This window comes from Cupressus sempervirens, chromosome 1 (genome assembly GCF_028749045.1).
Source record: "Cupressus sempervirens isolate cs-2001-9-10 chromosome 1, ASM2874904v1, whole genome shotgun sequence".
Classification (NCBI taxonomy): Eukaryota; Viridiplantae; Streptophyta; class Pinopsida; order Cupressales; family Cupressaceae; genus Cupressus; species Cupressus sempervirens.
In genome coordinates this window covers 197,332,713-197,352,336 of record NC_143118.1, presented here as the reverse complement: position 1 = coordinate 197,352,336, position 19,624 = coordinate 197,332,713, and the positions used below count along the sequence as shown (strand labels likewise).

At 30.2% G+C, this 19,624-nt stretch overlaps 1 protein-coding gene and 1 long non-coding RNA gene across 2 annotated transcripts; one reads left to right on the top strand and one right to left on the bottom strand.

Moving 5' to 3' along the window:
- Positions 1–1,254: 1,254 nt before the first annotated feature.
- On the top strand, positions 1,255–18,284 carry LOC149576795 (uncharacterized). Its single transcript, XR_016362293.1, has 4 exons — positions 1,255–1,543; positions 1,689–1,764; positions 16,394–16,565; positions 16,652–18,284. It is a non-coding gene; the product is annotated as an uncharacterized LOC149576795 (long non-coding RNA).
- On the bottom strand, positions 16,236–17,802 carry LOC149576796 (uncharacterized). The gene is made up of 3 exons (XM_089820009.1): positions 17,670–17,802; positions 17,426–17,555; positions 16,236–17,337 (listed from the first exon to the last, which is right to left on the bottom strand). The coding sequence occupies exons 1-3, from the start codon at positions 17,800–17,802 to the stop codon at positions 16,380–16,382; spliced, it is 1,221 nt and encodes a 406-aa protein (XP_089676135.1). The 3' UTR covers positions 16,236–16,379.
- Positions 18,285–19,624: the final 1,340 nt, after the last annotated feature.

Sequence of the window (19,624 nt, the reverse complement as noted above, 5' to 3'; positions counted from 1 at the left end):
TCATTAATATAAAAATATCTTTAGAATACATATGTTTAATTTTTCACATGCTTCTATCTATTAAGTGGTATATGGGATTATGAGTGGAATAGGCATATGTAAATTCTTAAAATTTCTTATCTTTTGTTTGGATGAACCAAAGTGGAATTACAAATAGGAATATGTATTCCAATTTTGGCCAAAAAATGAGCATTTGCAATTCCTATTCCTATTTTATTTATTTTAGAAAACATAAATTTTTGGGTCCATCAATTCTCCATAAATTCTGACTGAACCAAACAAGAATAGGAATACATATTTTTATTTTCTATTCTAGAATAACAATTCCAGAATATATATTCCTACTCCCATATTGTTATTCCCGCAGCCAAACTAACCCTTATGTATAAAGATAAGATTTTAATTTTAATAATGAGGCATGTTGGAGGAGTCTATTCCACCACATATGACTAAATAAAAGTGTTGAATAATTAAAGTTGACTTATTTTTTCAAACTTAATTTCTTCCTTAACTATAATTCACAAATCTCTATTACTAGTATACAAATAAATCAATCATAAATTAAAAACTAAAAAATAATCTACATATACATAAATAATCAACAATTACTATATATATACATAAATAATCAACAATTACTATATATAAAATTATTTAAGTGAAGATTATTGAAAGATTACTATGACAATAATTAATTAATTATTAAACCCCAACCACTATTAATGTTTCTCCCCTATTAACAGGATTACAATTTTTATCCTTCTCACCAAATAAAAACTAGCCCTTTATTCCTGCATTGCCAAGAATGCCCAGTAAAGAATGGCCGGTGAGCTGAAAAATTACTGCCCACTTATCTGTAAAAGGGCAGATTCAACCTTTCTGAATTAAAAACTCTCAATTTCTAAAACATTTTTTGACATCCCGGAGAATGATAGCTATAGTCAATTAAAAAATAATACACGGCTTTCAACTCCTAATTAATATATTACGAGCCTAAAAACAAAACATTGATTAACTGAGTGTTGTTTGAAACTGTCAGTCAATCAATCGTATTTCTAGTAGTTGATCTAGCCTACCATTCAAATCTAACGCTTTCATTGAATTTTCGTCTTTTCCTGCATCATAATCTCAACTAGTCTACCATTCTTATCTCGTACAGAATCCGTTAGTTCCCATCTGACAGTCAATATTTCAAAACCTAATGAAACGACGTTTTCAAACGATATATATGCTTCTATTATTCAATCATAGTTTAAGCTCAATCTTTTCACCCTTCCACTGTTAGTTTTTGCCCCTCATAACACAAAAATTATTTGCGCAGGCAATATAAGTTTGTAGCAATTCATTGTGTCTTTCACACAGGTTATCTAAAATGACTTTATATCCAAAATCATTGCTGCATGTCTTAAAGCAACTTGATAGGCCAGCCACTGTAGCGAAAAAGTGTAAATTATGTTCATTCAGAACGGGTCCTCTTGTTCTCACAAAGTTTGTTCATGAATATTCACAAAAGTGATGCGAAATTTCCGTTCTATGATTGAAGGTGAGTATAATCATATATAGTCATTTCTGCATTGCTTTTCTCGTTCCTTTTCTGATCATACTTCATGTTATATTTCATAAGCAATAATTGAAATGAGCCCACCTCTCATCAAAATGAATAAGAACTGATTATATGTGTGCAACAGTTGTTCAGAAGCTTTATAAGTGATAAGCCACACATTGACCGTAGCACGCCATGAGGGATGTTTTTTCTATAGAGAGGTATGTACCATTATCTTTTATTCCATAGAATTGTATGTGGAATTTTTTTTCATGTTGAGCTGGAAAATGAATTTTGGATGATATAAAATCTTGTCTACCTTTTTATTACTCTCTTGATTCATAGAATTATATGGGCAATCATGTATTTATTGAATAGCAAAATGAACTCATAAAATCTTCTAAAACGATTTTTTTTATGATTATGAAAGATATGATTTGAATCAAATTTTTTTCTACTTATAGTTTTGCTTTGTTTGCTCATGAGTTGGGTCTTATTTTGCATTAGATCATACTGCACCAATGGTGAGATTATATTCAATAACAGAAATTAGAAATACCATGTATTTGACATATATACTTGGAAAAACTTTACATAAGATTAAGTTACATGATTATGTAGAGAACAATGCAGCGAATGTTACACAGCAATGGTGTTTTGAGAAAGAAAACACTGCTTAGATAACAACATAAATGAATTACTACCAAACTACATTCATTAAACAACCAAGCGAACTATGAGAATTTAATAACCGCTCAGGATTTATTGAAGAATTAGGACCATCAGGATCATGTTAATAGTTGTTAAAGCGTTGTGTAAGACTTTTTACTTATTATTTGCAAGACTGCGCACCTTCTAATTCGTTTTGTCTAGAATAGAAGAATTATTCAATATAGTAGACTCTAGAACGTACGTGAGACTGACAGATATCTTAAAACTAATCGTCTATCTTCCCATACCTAACAGTCTATACCATGTAGAACGTGAGGGAAACGTATGAATTGAATTAATGAGACCATTAAATAATATGTACCAAACTGTCATGGTGCTACAGTAGAGGACGACGTCGTTCCTTGAGAAAAAGTCTACAGCTCTGGTTAAAAATGGAGAGGCCATCTAATTGTAAGGGAAAAGTTGGTCTTAATTAACGTTGAAAATGCGCCTTATATTAAAGATGATTAGTAAGGAAGATTATATGAACAAATGTACGCATGGGAGAAAAAATTAACCATGTAAAACGTACCACGTTGTATATTTTACTGAAGAGTAATAACGATCCGAGTTTTAAAGTACTAAAAAGAAAACGAAGGATTTAACAGTCATCACGGCTATTCTGTTCCAGGTGCAAAGAAAGGGTGAAAATTAGCAGGTTGAGGACCTTAAATAATGGTGGATTTTTTAACGACTTTTGATAGTTGATTGACATGTTTTGTAGGAAAACAGAAAGTTGAGAAATGTATACAAATATAAAGTAACGTATCCAGAACTTCATTAAATAATAATAATAATAGGATTAAACAGGAAAAAATTTATACAGTATAATTTTTTGACATAGGAAAATTTGAAGGGTAAAACTTTTAGAACAGTAATATTGTTTATTTATTATTGTATAAAATTTGATTATTTTTAATAATATAGTAATATAAGTCTTGATTAGATGTGCTGTAGATTGAAGACATGTTCTGAAATCTAATTGCAGCTGTTTATTTATGAAGAATAGTTTTTGAAAAAAATAGTTTCCTGGTTAAAAATATGAATAAATATCAAAAAATAGATATGTGTAATTTATGTAGTGCATATCAATCCTATTTCATCCAATGATATGATAAGTTATTAGTACAACAATTTTCTGAAAAATCAAAAGAAGTCTATATCTATATATAATTTAGAAGATTTCAAAATAATATAATATAATAAAATAGTAATATTTTTTTTATAGACTGTAAAAATAAGATATAGAATCTATACTTTTATATACTATAGTGCACAGGGTAAAGTTTTTAAGGTGATCTACAACAATCCTTTTGTTTTGTTGTTGGAAATACCTGACTAAAATTGTATTACTAATAAAGTATCAATTTTAACATGTGAAAAGATGGGAGGAAAATAATTAAACAACTCATCTCTGCAATAGAAAATATGGGGAAAACCCTAGAATTAGACTTAGATAGGTTGTGTCCAGAAACATGAAACAACCTAAAAAAAAGTCATATGGGTAACACCTACAAACATGAAACAACTAAAAATAAAGTCAAATGGGCAAAGCCCAAAAACATGAGCTCACAATTTAAAAAATTGATCCTAGAAGTGGAACACCCTCAAGCTACAAGAGCAATAGTAAAAGGAGGTGGGTTCAGTACATCTTTCTTTCCACATTAACCTTTTCCAATGGTTGTAAGTGGGGGCTAATTCAATGCACCCATCCTCGTGTTGCCTGATTTAATATGACCTACAATGTGGTAAACTCTTGATCTTGTGCCAATCAAGTTAGACCCCAACCCAAAAATTAAATATTAAAATATAATACTAATGTAATATTTAACTTATTTATTTTTTATAACAAGTACTAAATTGAATAACAAAAGAATAAAAATAAAAATAAAATACTAATATAATAAATATATTAAAATAGGTTGTTTTTTATAAGAAAATTTGAAGGATGGAAAAAAAATATTTAATTAAAGAGAAAAACATGTTTCATTATAAAATATTGAGTTCAAATTTATTTCTAAAAGGTAAAATAATCAATTTTCATCTAATATATTTTGAAAATATTTATGAACATTTCTTGAACTAGAAAAATAGTGCCATGTTAAAGGAAGTTGTGTGTAAAATGACAATGTTTTGTCAAACATCTTAATTTGTAGGTCTAATTAAATAAGAATTATGCTATTTAAAATATAGTTTCAAAGTATTTAAGGAAAATACTTATTTTTATCCAAAAATAATGAAATACTAAGGGATTGTTTTCCTTAGCATGTTCCCAAATAATCATGTTTTTATCACTAAAATATAAAGTATGCCTATGTTTATTTTTATTAAATAAATTCAAGAATCTATTAGTGGAGATTAGATCAAGTTGTAGTATAATTTTTTTAAGTGGATATATTTAACCATGTCACCTAAAATTTTCCATAAATATGTGTGGCTAATAAACTATATAAATCTTTACATTTTTTGGACTAGTAGACAAAATAAATATTAAAAAATAAAAAGGTATTTGAGGGACATTTTAAGATTGTATTAAGAGTAAATTGGTGTGTAGCAAATTAGAGGTTTTGGATGAACTAATAAAATAAATATTAAAATGTACATGAGAGACATTTTAAGAGTGTAGTATGAGTAAATTGTTGTTAGATAACATATCTAGGTTGTAAGAAAATTATATCCTAGAACTATAGCGACTAGAGTATATTTAATGTATATGATATTCTTCACCTTTTGTCATTTAATGCAAAAAATCTCTAGAGGAATTAGATTTTAGGTGCAAATTATTCTAATGTGAAGGAAACATCAATATCAATCCATTTTAAATTTTCAACCATAATTTAATATTAGAGCTAAGTTGTCTTATAAATTACTTAAACTATATTTATCAAAAACATTGAAAATTTTGAATCTAGTATATCTAGTTTATCATTATATCTTAAACTTGTGATTTGTTGGTTTAGTTTTGAATATTGATCTAATTTATGTAATATTACTAAAAAAATTCATTAAAAAAAATTATGGGATGTGTTTCAATCCCTAAAAGAAAGCTTACAAGATATAACAACTTTTTCTTTTAATTTAGAATATTGCATTACTTTGTTTCTATTATTAAATTCATTATGATTTTAAATCATCCCCATTTCCTACCTTATAGGTTCAGTTATATATCTCAAGTTATATTTTTTTGAACTATTATGTAGCCCTTCTTTTATCAGAGTGAAATAGTTTTTTAAGAAACCCAAAACTCTATACGAATACATTTTGAAGCGGATATGCAATCAACTAAATTAGTAGAAAAAATTTCAAAGAAAACGAAATAGACACTCCATAAGATACTAATATCAAAAAACTTAAAAGGGATATTCAGACAAACCTTGACCTACAATGCCAAAAGCCCAAAGTTGTCTATATCAATACAAAGTGATTTTATAGTCTTTCTTAACCTTGGAAGAAAATATAGGATTTTCCAAGAATCTCTTAGTGTGGGAAATAAGTTCTTGTAATCCTCACATATCCTTCTCATCTAAATACTTGAGACTAAAACTAGAAGATCCTACGTGAGAGAACTTATCAAAAGGGAATTTTTAGGATCCCTTAATGTTAATAGTGAGTTTCAGAAAATATCCCATCACCTTCACTACTACCATCTTAAAGATAAGACTAAGAAATTTGACTAGAACAAACTAAACCTCCCAAATAATAAAAATGATGAAGAGGAACATATGTTTTAGAAAGCTACCTAAACCCTCAAGATAGATTTTTAAATGCTTCTATATACCACCCAATAAAAAATAGAATCAAGGAACATTTTTCTCTAGAATGTAATGATAGATGTAGCTCAAGAGCCCTCAATCCAAAGAAATAGAAATGAAGCAAACCTCAATAGGATCCTTGTGAAAATCGGTTAATTAAAGATTGTGTTTGTAAACTAGAAGAGATATGGAAACAAACCCCTAGAAAATATCAAAATTAAAAGAAACAAGAGCCCAAAAGTATAAATAAATAATTAAAGTATGCCAAATATTTTCCTCACATAATATAAAAAATCCTAAAATCATAACTAGAGAAAAATGTTGAAAATGCACTCACAAACATAACTAAAGGAAGGAAGAAAACAACCAAAACCCAAAACCAAGGGCTTAGGAAATAGTGATAAAGAGTACTAATGGGCTCAAACCAAGCCCCACATATGCTAGGAAATAGGGAATCAAAAAGTGCAACTACTAGGTTGAAACAATTCTCCTACCTCTAACCAAGATTTTCATCCTATAATAAGAGAAACATAGTAGGGATAGTGATGAATTTATCTACCAATCCACAAAAATATTCTAGGACCCCTCAATAAGACAAGGTACCCTTAGTAAGGTCCTAAGAGGAAATTGAGCAAAGCCAAACATAAGAAAAAGGGGCCACATGTGAAGCCATCAATCTAGAATGACCACCAAAATCTCTATGCAAACCCAAGATGACCAAATGAGAACAAGCAAAAATATAGAATTGGGGGAAGAAAGATACCAACATAATCACAAGGACAAAATGGGCCCACAACTCCTATATCCAACCAAAGTAGCTACCTGATCATTAGTTTCATCATGTAATGACCTCCTTTACATCACCAAAATTATGGAAACCTTCTATTTTACCCATTCCCACTCATCATCTATCGACAAGAGTTCTCGATATGTTATATTTTTTTATTTTTTATTGAAATCCCATTTTGTACCCATTTCTTTTATCCTTAATGGTAAATTATATCCTATTAATAAAATAATAGTGGTGGATGTTCTATTAATATAATTTTTTTATCTATGTCTCTAACCTCTTATAATTTTTTGTACATTCTTCACCATATTTCCTTATATGTTATATGAATCATTTTTATTTTATTTTTATATAATTTATGAATACATATTTCCCATGATTAGAAAAATATTAATAGATTCTTGTGTAACTTGAAATAATCTAATGATGTGTATGATTTGAACCTCAAATATGATTCCTTAATTAAAATTTTTTTATCTTCTAATTGAGTGAATCTTCCAATACCTGAGTATGGTGAAATTTCTCATATAACACATAGAAATCTATATGTGTCATGATTTTGTTATCTAATGATAAAATAGTTCATATTAAATCTAATTCACATTTTATTAGAGAGAAAAAATAATGTATTGAAATAAATATGCACATCTAATAGTTAAATATTTTTTATTTTATGTTATCTAATATTAACACAAAAATTATTTTCCTTGGGGTCTTTTGGACCTCTTATTTAAGAGTTACTAGATTTGATTGGGGCTTATTTTCTCAAAAGTGGAGCCTTATCATTATTTTTTCATATTATTTTTCCTGCTCTTTGTTGGAGGTTTATTTTATTTAAGTGGTTTCCTTTTAGTGTGGTTTTATGGTGCTTCTAGTTGGTGGTGGAGTTGGCGGTTGATGCATTTGAGCATGCTGAGAGGATATTATTTATTTCAATTGTTTCCTCTCTTTTTTCATTTGTATGTCATAAGATCTATCAATTATGTTGTTATGCCTTTGTGAAAGAGTGATTTTAGTTATTGGTTGCAGTTGTGCTAAAGATGTAAGGGTGTGATATTATTTAGTGTGGAGTTTCTTTATCTTTCCTAAAATTCACTCTTCTTATTTTTCTCTAGGTTTCTTTCCTCTTATTTTTATTTTTTACTAGTCATTTAAGTATTTTTGGTCCTGGTTTGGTTGGACATAAAATATGCTTCTATCTTACTTGTTGTAGTAGTTTTAATGGAGTTGGGGATGGGTGTCATAAGATGTGGAACATTTTTGTACTTGCTCCCTCCCACTTATCATTTTAGTGGGTGTTCTTCTTGCATGGATTACCAAAATTCCACTTAGGAATTCATGACATGGATTAATAATTTCTTTTGATTGATAAATCTAATGGTTCTGTTGGGCATTGATAGGTCAATATTTTGTTGCAATGACAACCCTAGCTTGTAATAAGTAGTATAAAATCTTGGTCACTAGGTCAAATCTCATAGGGTAAAATTCATGGGGGCATTGTTGGACAAACCACCAAAATTCCCCTTTAGGATTATTAGCATTGCCTAATCACCTCCTATTTTCTATAAGTCTATTTATTGTATTGAACATTGATAGGTCTAGCTTTTAGTGTGATGAAAACCATATCTTATAACAATTTACAACCATATTTTATTTTTCCTTTTTAGTTATGGTTCCTATTGACATGGGTGGAGGGGATTCTATACAAGTGGAATTTTGTGTGGCTAATGAGTTGTGCTTCTCTTGATTTTACCCTCTCTTATCTTTCCATTAAAGGTGGTCTTGGTTTCTACTATGGTGGAGTTCACTAGTGCAAGGGAAGGTTTTTATTAGAGCTTGGGGGATCCTTTCAAAATCACTTGTATTAGATATGTAGAATTAGGTTTGCACTAGACTTGGGATGAATTTTGGTAGATAAATTTATTTATGGTTTTGGGATCCATGCAAATCCATATTTTAGGTTTTGGAAGCTTGTGAGGTTAAGGAGACCTTGAAAACCATATTTTATGAGGGTTATGCCTATTGTGTTATGCTTCTCTTAGATAGGTTGAGCTTTGTATAATCAACATTAATTCCTCATATAAATCAAACTTCCACATGAATCAATATGATTTGGATTAATATGACTGTCTCTCTACTTGATTGATTCTTGGCTCAACAATAATCATATACTCATCTCTATTACAATTGGACCATTTGCATGCAAAAATAGAAATCAATTTATATTATTATATTACCAAATGATCCTAAAATTTTAAATATTTTTCATAGAAAGGTCATTTAAAAAAATACAACCCACAAGTTATTGCTCATATAATATTGAAGAAATATTATTATGGGCAAGAAAAAATATTGTGAAATATTATAGTCTTCTTGTTTATTTAATAATTTATGTTCAATACTATATGACAATTCTAGATAATATTGATTATTCCTTAATTGCATTAAATTTGTGCATAGGTCCTTGTATATCTATGCTTTTTTTGTGGAATCAATTATCAAGGTGTTTGATCACTTTTAGGTAAAATTTATGATTTTACTTGATCTACTGACAAATCAAAGCCAAATATTTTGGAAATCTCTTTAATTTTTAATAGAGGTGAGTTATATAGTACTTATTATATTGCTCATATGTGATGAAATGTATGCACATGTAAAAAAAAGGAAAAGAATGAAATAAATAACATCCTCTCAGCATGCTCAAACCCAAGACCTCCCAAATAAGAGACTCAATTTCATCATTGTGTTGTAGGCCTACATGTATGACCATTATTGGTGTAAGAAGACACTTATAAATTAATGTGTCTTATATATGAAAACTATCTTTTTATCAACGAAAGAATAAACGAACTAATTATTATACATAGTTAATTATTGATTCACATATGGATTGGTATCATATAGATAGTTGAGTATGTCTTTATTTACATGTATAGGGGTATTCATATGGATAATTGAGTATTTATTTTTTAATAAGATGAACTAAATAATCAAAAAAATTGAGTATGTGTTCATTCATATGTATTGATGGGAAATTACATAATCTAACCATACAAGAGTTCTATGGAGTGCTTTGAGTTAACTTTGTAGCATGTGTAGTTTATTTAATTAATAGGTGTTGATCAAAGATTGTTAAAAAAAAATTATGAGGAATGTCTAGAAAAGGTTTAAAAAATCCCATTCAAATATTTGGATGTGTGTCATATGTGCACACCTTAGATTAATTAAGAAATAAGTTCAACTAAAAAGGGAATTAAAATGTGTCTTCTTAAAAAATGTTAAGGAAATAGAAGCTTGAAAGTTATATAATCTACTAATTACAAAATCAAAATTAAAAGAATAAGAATTATTGAATGGAAGAATGGATTTTATTGCAATGGGTTACCATAAGATGATAGAGAAGTGTTGGATTGAATAAATATTTTGTATATTAATCACTTTCCAGACTCATTCAATCTCAATGAAGTGGCTCACTCAATATGGATCCTCTATCAAGTAGAAGGAAATATCTATGCATTTGGAAAAGAACTTAGTTGAAATAAAGAACAATAAATTCCATGGGGAGTACTTTAAGTGACACTTATTACATGGGAATTATTGACATAGAACCACTTAGTTGAAATGATTGAGGATCCAATTCAAGTGATATTTTGATATAACTCTACTTAGTTTATGGAGAAAATAAAATATGAGTTTAAGGGATATTTGTGATAAAGACAAAGGTAAATATGATGAAAAATATTATTTTAGTCTTTTTTTATTTTTAGAAGTAAATGATCTATAGTCCATTTTAAAAAACATTTAAGATTTAAAATTGGACTCAATAAATGGATAAAGAGATTAAAGGTATGGAGAATAATTAAACATTTTATTTAATAGATTTTATGGTGGAAAATATGTGATAAAATTAAAGTAGGTTTACATGATCAAGCTTAATTTGGGACCTTTAGAAGCATGAGGTAATTTTAGTAGAAAATAATTATTGTAATACCCTAGAATTGATCTAATATTCAATATGAGAATAGTAATAATAATATTATTGTAATTTTTAATGCTTCTACTTTTAATTGTATTAGCTTTTAAATCAATGTTTGATATCATTCTCTTTTATCCATCATAGAGACAAAGGAATTACAATTAGAAAGCTCAATAATAGTATTAGAGCTTATAGCTAATAAGAAGAAGTCATTGACTAAATGGATGTTAAGAAATTATATTTTTAGAATGGTTCCTAGAAGAAGATGTATATATGGTGAAACTACTAAAATGTCAAATATTAGGCCATGTATAGAAAAAGTACATAGACTTAACAAAGATCTCTAGGGAGCCATGAAAGTTTTTAAGAGAATGGCATAGTTGAAATTATTTTTACACCATACAAGTAGGTTTGGTAGACATAGCAATGTACCTACCTTATATAACAAGATGAATGGAAAAAGTAAAACTTCCAATTTCGTGTTTTTATGTTGATTATTTTGTATTCACAAATTAATCATTAATTAAATTATTGAATAACTAAATTATGGAAATGATGACTAAATTATCTCTCTAAACTATTCTAATAACATTTAGGTCAACAATTAAAAAATTATATATTCATTTCTCTATCCAAAACTATAAAGGTAATTTTAAAAATATTTAATATAATGGTTGTACACATACATAAAAAATGGCTATAATATTCTTGCAAAGGAAGCAGTTAGTATAAGGTTGAGGATGGGGCTCTTGTTAGAGAAAGAGGAGGAGAGGGGTGAGGTGGGGGGATGCGAAAACTTGTTCTTAAAGTTGTATTCTAGTACATGACTTGTGATGGGAGGTATGATAGGGCTCATAATTTTCATTTTATCCTACTTAATCACTTTTGTCATAAAATTTGGGTTTGTTTCTTGTTTTATGTATTGTGTTTGATTGCTCATAGTATCAAGGAGTATAAGGCAGAACGTAACAAATCCATTCTTCATGAAGGGTTGATGAGGTTAATTTTTGAGTTTATGATGGATCATGTGAAGGAAAATTTCCCTCTGCCTATCCCTATTTAAAATGATAAGACCCCTAAAACCCGAGTTGATAGCAAAGGTAAAGGCAAGAGAATGATGGTTGATCTGGGAGAAGTGAAAAGGGAGTTAGCTGAAAGAAATAAGAAGAGTTTGAGATATAAGAAAATGGAGTCAGATTCTAACGAAGCTAGTGATGAAAATGCCAAAAAATTGGAAATAGAGGAGGAAGTAGAGAGTGAATTTTGTCATGGCTTAGTGGAGAAACTTTTTAGGCCACCAAGTACTTGTCCCTCCCCTATTTTTGTTCACTTTGGAAAAGGTGAATATTGATTTCTAGAACAAGGAGAGGGAGGCAAAATTATGGAAATAGGTGAAGAAGAGGAGAGAGTTAAAAATGTGGAGAGTGGTGAAGAAGAGGACGATTACAATAAAGAGGCCCTATGCTATAAATATTTTGAGGAAAACTCATGGTGTGTACATTGAGACTAAGAATTCTCCTCTCAATTTGACCCTTGAAGAGTTTGAGGAGAAGAACTGTGTGTGTGTGTGTGTGTGTGTGTGTGTGTGTATACATATATACATATATAAATACATATATATATATATATACATATATACATATATATATATATACATATATACATATATATATATACATATACATATATATGTAGATATACATGTATATACACATACATGTACATGTATGTGTATATAAATGTCGATGTATATGTATATACATATACATATATATATATACATATATATGTATAATATACATATATATACATATATGTGTATATATATATACACACACACACACACATATATATATATATATATGTATATACATACATGTATGTATGTATATACATGTATGTATGTATATACATATATATATATATATATATACACACACACATATATATATGTACATATATATGTATATATATATATATGTATGTATATACATATATATATACACATATATATACACACACATATATATATATATATATGTATATATATATATATGTATATATATATGTATGTATATATGTATGTATATATATATACATACATATATACATATATACATATATATATATATACATATATATATATATACATATACATATATATATATATATATATATATATATATATATATATATATATATATATACTATGAGTGTGAATGAGGTCCATGTTAAATTATTGGAGGAAATCCTGGAAGGTATTAATACCCAACCTCCATTGGGTGTGCTCCAAATGGAAAACTAAAATTCTATGTACACTTTTAGAATGGATCAATGGATTTTCAACTCCATTAAAAAACTCAATATCAACTACAAAGCCATGAATACAAAAAATGGAAGAGATTGAGAACAAGCTCAATGGGGAAGCAAGAAGTGCTAATGATGGTATTGATGTGGAGGAAATGATATAATGTGTAGCAGATAAAATTACGAATTTGGAAAGAAATACCTCTACTCTAATCATTAATTGCCTTAAATTGATGGAAGCCTTCATGGAAAATATGAATAAAATTGTTTAAAATGTGGATATGCATGCAGACAATATCATAGTCTTGGATTTGGACAAGGCTAAGGGCATAGAAGACAGATGAGGTAAGAAGAGGACTAGATCTAGTACTAGGAAGCTAAAGGCCAAGGTGAATGAACAAATTAAAGAGGATGTCAAAGTGGCCATTGAGAAGATTAAGGAAAAGGAGGAGATAGCTTTGTAGCCAATATAATGTTGTTTTGTTTTATTTTTCCCTTTGTTTGTGGCTTTTTTGTGTTTATAAGAATAGGTTACTAATTTGGTTTTGATGTTGGTTGTAGTCCCTATTTGTCTCTTGGTCTTTTTTGGGTATCCCTATTTTTCATCTAGGGGTGTTGGTTGTTTGTTCCAACACTATTTTTACTACGTCCCCTATAAAAAACCTATTTTAACCATTATTTGAAAGAAAACCTAGTATCCACTAAGATAGACATAATGTTTCATGCGCACCTTATTTAATGTTTCATGAAGTTTTTGAAAATAAAATTCACTAGTGAACAAGAAAAAAATTAATTGAGATGTGCAAGTACAACCAAATATCATGGAATTTTGTATTCAAGTTCGGATGCCATTTTCTTCCTACAATACACATATAATAAGATTGTAAGCAATATTGACGATAAGATGATCACACATTGTTATTTTTTCATTATAGAATATATAAGATCATAGGTACAAAAAATTAGGTAAAAGATCAATAAACTTGAAGTTGTGGAAGTGAAAAGCAAATATGATATACAGACTAAGGGAAAAGGTGATAACTATCTACGGGTGGCTACAGATGATTTTGGTGAAAAAATAGAAACAAGGAGATCATTGATGACCATAGTGTGAGCTAAAGAACCTTGTACCCTCAGAGGAAGAAAAATTGGATATTCTCAACTCTTTAACCAATATGAAGGAGAGTTACTCCCAATTGAGTAATAAAATGTTCAATCTATCTTCTTACAACAAAGAAATAGAAGAGAAGACTAATATGTCCAACAAGTCCATCTAGACTAAGCTTGAAGGATGTAATATGAAAATGAAGAAATGAAAGGACAATTTCTAGTTGGTTTCCAAGGAGGAGGAGGCATCAGGAGACATGGCTTCTTCTAGGTCTATGAAATGTGCTTCATTCCTTGAAAATCTTAAGGAACCTAACATATAATGCTTGGTGTTGTGGGTGTTATTGGATTTTTGGGGGTTCTCTAGTCTTCACAATGTGTGTTGGTTTATGTTTCGTTGTTGGTTCCAAGTTTCTAGTTTTAGATTTTGTTTCTTTTCCTTCTCTATTAGTTAGTGTTGGGATTGCACTACTTGTGAATGTCCTCCTTTTTGTTCTTTGGACTTTTAGGTTTTTGTTAAGGGTCCAAGCCCTATCTCAATTTATCTAATCAGAACACTAAAAGTAGAATACGTTGAAATAACACAAATAACATGTCAATCAATTTAGATTAGAAATTTTTTAATAGATTTGATGCAAAGACAATAGAACCCAACATATATTTTTTAAGATAAGAACTCAGTAATTTCATTATAAACAATCATATATCTGCAAAAATATTCAGTATACATAAAAAAAATACTATTTCATTATAGAATTAAAGAAAAATGTAGATAAAGTTTCAAAACTATGTTAATAAAGCCATCAAGAAATAAAAGTTTTCTTTTAGTATATAAGAGATTATCTAGCTACTCTAGATAGTAAAAGTTTTTATAAAGAGTGAGTATTGCTATATCTAATCCTTATCACCGCTAATAAAATTATAGCATTAACATCTTGCCTTCGCTTATAATTGACACAATTCTGATCGCCTTACTCGTCAGTTATTTTTTCAATCTCCTTAGGCAGCGATCTTTGAATTGTATGAATTCAGCATTATATATCATGCCCATAAGTTCTATGCTACTTTATATTTATCTGGAATCCATGGCCCAAACAAAATAACAAATATTGGTATATCTCTCAGGTGGTGCAAACCACACATGTATATAGCACTCGGGGAATGAGAAAGCTATGTTTCCACACATGTATATAGCTTCGGGAATGAGAAAGCTGTGTTTGTATGAGTACAGTGCCTGAATTTTGATGGTTTAGCTTTCTATAAATACCGTATTTATCAATGTAAGGTAGTAAGTTTTTGTGTTTAACTTTCTTCTTTTTCTTCTCTCTATTTTACTCACTGGTCAATATTTAGTCTATCTAGGAAAGCTTTTATTTCTTTGCACCCGCTAACACATTTTAATTTACTCAGAAACCATTAAATTGTCAAAGTAAACTAAACAATCTTCATGCAAGATCTCTATCACTCAAAGGAGTTTAGATTTGAGGCTCACATCAGCACCGCTCTATTGATATTTATTTTTCCTTTTTCAGGATCTTGCATTATCTCTCTACGCATATATTAGTGTGCAATGCTTTTGTTCCTCTCTTAATCTCTGTTTGGCTTCCTCATATTATTGTTATATTCCTGGCTTCGTTATCTGTTTTAGGTCGTAATTGAAATACTTCTGCATAGGTGGTAGAACTAGGTATAAATTTGCTAAGTGTGCCTTATTGTTTATCCCATATTACACTTAGCTTTTCTGGCCATAGCTGTGCAGGCCACAATAATTGGATGCAGATAAAGAGATAAACATCAGTTACATATTGACTACATACCATATTTGAATGCTTTTCTCACCAGACATATTTTTGGATTGTTCAGTTTGAATTTGATTATTTAGAAAACAGCAAATGTCACCATTTTTAAATTTCAATCTTCTTTAAATATCATATCAAATATGAAAGTTTCTACTTTGTTCAGCTCAACATGGTTTGTATGAAATGAATAAGAGCAAGGAATGTTAAATTGATTTCTTTTTCAAATAAAAGGATGCTGGACGCATGAAAATCAATAAATATAACAACAGTTCTTTGATTGCAAGAATTGAATACAATACTGCTTGTCTAGAAAACAATAATTAACATATAGGCACCATGTTACTAATATAGATATAAGCATGTACAAAACAAATCTAATGCTGTACCATATCTGCTACAATTTTTCAGGATAACTTGATGGATATTCTGGTGGTTGGGACATCATAGGCCACATTTCATAGGCGCGCTGGCTTGGAGTCTCAGTGTGTGAAAACTGATGCCTGTTTTCTAGCAGCAAAGGTGAAACATCCTTGTTTGCTTCGCCATAAAACTGATCAGCATCCATGAAAGACTCCAGTAGGTAAGAGAATGCATCTGAATTGTAGTCCTCCATTTGTGTGACAAGATTGTTGTTTTCAGGCAGCACATGACGTTGTTGCATCTCAGATTGCTCAAAATTCACAGGAAAAGCTCTGGAAGAGCACTTCTGATTGCCTACAGCACCAGGTAAGCAAGAAATGCTTTGAAGGATTGAATCTGTCATTGCAGGTGCCACAAAGTAGCCATTTGTGACAGACTCCGGCCTTTTAAAATATTGAGAAGCATCACTATCTTGTAAACCCGTTTCAAGAATAGCATTAGAATAGGGAGTCGATAGTGGATTCATGTGAACAGCATTGCTAGAGTATTGAGAGTCATGAAAGAATGGTGGGGGTATACTGTTTGAAGTGCCATTAGAAGCATCATTGAAAGCATGAGTAAGGCTATCTGTTATAGAAACTTGTGGAAGTTCACTATCCTTGATAATCTCCTGTTCGCTAACTTTGATAATATGCTTTGGTGAAACTTGGTGTTGGGAAGGTTGAAAGGCAGATTCAGTATTGCTATCATCAGCCAAGACATCAGTCTGTGGAGATTTTGGTGGAGAATGATGATGAGAAGCCGCTGGGCTGAGTTTGTTTGTAGAATCTACATTATTATTATCATGTTCATAAAGCTCTGATTCAGAAAGGGGTCTGTGGGTACGAGGATCAATGCCCTGGCTTATAAGTTTTTTGCTAAGGTGGGTATTCCAAAAGTTCTTAATCTCATTATCAGTCCGGCCAGGTATACGTCCAGCTATCAAAGACCACCTGAAAACCCATGATATAACACTGCCTCAATTATTTCATTCTAGATCTATTCCTTTTCAGATTCTAACAGTGGAGTGATTAGATTTACCTGTTACCCAGAAGACGGTGCAATCTGAGAATGATATCTTCTTCATCAGGAAGAATTCGGCCTCTTTTAACATCAGGTCGCAAATAATTCATCCATCGCAATCTGCAGCTCTTTCCGCACCGCATCAAACCTTTCAAACCAATACAAAAAAATACTTAAATGATCCCCACTAAAAGTTCAATCAAACAAGAAAAAAAATGAAACCACGAAAGGAAAAAAACCCAATTCTAAAATGCTTTTTTACCTGCTTTTCTAGGAAGAGTTCTCCATCCGCCTTCGCCGTGCTTTTGAATGTAATGTGCGAGAAGATCGTCTTCCTCGGGAGTCCATGGGCCTCTGTTAAGACCCACTTTCGAACAACAAGGAGTACGCCCCATTTCAAACGCAAACCCTAATTAGGGTTTCAAGCTTCCCAGAAGCTCTTCTGAATTTACTGTATTTTGTCAAGGCCGAACCTTTTGGAGCGCTGAGTTATCGTGACCACTATATACATACATCCACAAGCAAAACATGATCACTGACACAATAAATAAATTTATTCAATGACAGAGGCCCACAACAGGTAATCATTCAGTTGAAAATGAATAATGAAACCCATTTACCTTGTCTTTCGCTTTATAAACGACTGATACAAAGATTGAATTTCTGGTCTTAATACTTTATAGCACGTTCACTGAATAGATTATTTGGTGTCTGATCGAGCTCTGCAACTCTGTGGTGTCAAACGTCTGCAAGTGTTTTAATAATGGATAGAATCAGTTTGGTTTCAAACGTGAACTTGTGTCTATTTGTAATACACGTTTGCTGTACTTACATAAAGTAAGTAGAAATTAGCCCTAATTGGCTTACTTTGGATTTATTTATTGTTTCTTTCCGACGCAATTTATCCATTTCTTTGAGTAGAAGAAAAGCGTAAACGGGATTCAAAATAAGCCGCGAATCTACACTCACGTGAGATGTTATATTTCACCACACTGTGAACTTTGATTCTTCTTTCAGATTGCTATTCATTTGTAACTTGAGACGAATGTCGGATAGCGACCACTATTTTGATGTTTTCTTAGTTTTGATATAATGTTTATGTTAAAAAAAATTGGTAAAAATAGTTATAGAAAATGTAGAGTTATGAAAGGGTAGGTTGCATTCTTATGTAAAGTTTTTGATATAGTTCTCAAATTCTGTAACAAGTGGTTGAAATTGTATGCTTGTAAAATATTAGTAATAATAAATAGTTAGTTTTGGGTCACTTTAAATTCTATTTGATTCTTAATAAAAACAAATATGGTCAATTTTACACAAAACATTCATAAAGCAACAAAGATTTGAAGTTCTGGAGATCTAAAGTTGAGTTATTGACAACATAAACTTAATCAACAACTACTTAATAATTACAACACTTAACCTATAATCGGGAATGTATGAAATACTTTGGAAGACATCTCTTTGTAGAGTCCAAGAAAAATATAATTCTCACTACTAGAATAAAAGGATGGGGGAGAGAACAATTCTTTGACTCTAGTGGGAGACAAGATACCTATCTAAAGACAACTTAGAGGAGAGAGCTACAAAGAAGTGGTTGTACAAGAAATGGGGACTCATTTCTATCACCCTACAAAATTGACAAGAGAATAAGAAAAACCTAACGAATGGATGGAGTAGGAACCACAATAATATCAACATCAAGAATAATAAGGGCCTTCAAAATAGAGTCATCCTTGGAACCCAACTAGTAAGGAGATCTCAATGAACATTTTTTGGAACCCAACATAATAAGGAGATCTTTGTTTGCAACCATTAAGTGAGGAAACGCCAAAGGCAAGCACCCAATGGCAAGTAATTGTCAGTACCATGAATGTGTATCTTCATAATTGAAAGATCAGCCTCACGAGTTGTCCCCAATCTATAAAAAAACCTTATAGAAGAGAAGAGGTCAAGTCTAACTTAAGAGTGTGTTAGTCTAGGTAGTATAAAAGAACATTGTTGTAGAATTATCTTCCATAAAAAAATGACCCAATTCATTTCCAATGTTTTTGATTTAATGTTATTACAATATATAATAGAATGCATATAGTTTTGACTAGATAAAATGAGAGAGAGGCTAAACCCTTAACAATAAAATAACACCAAGTCTAGTGAACAAAAAAAAGGATTCACAAGAAGTGATACCTAGTGACAAAAATAAAACTAGTGAAAACTAGC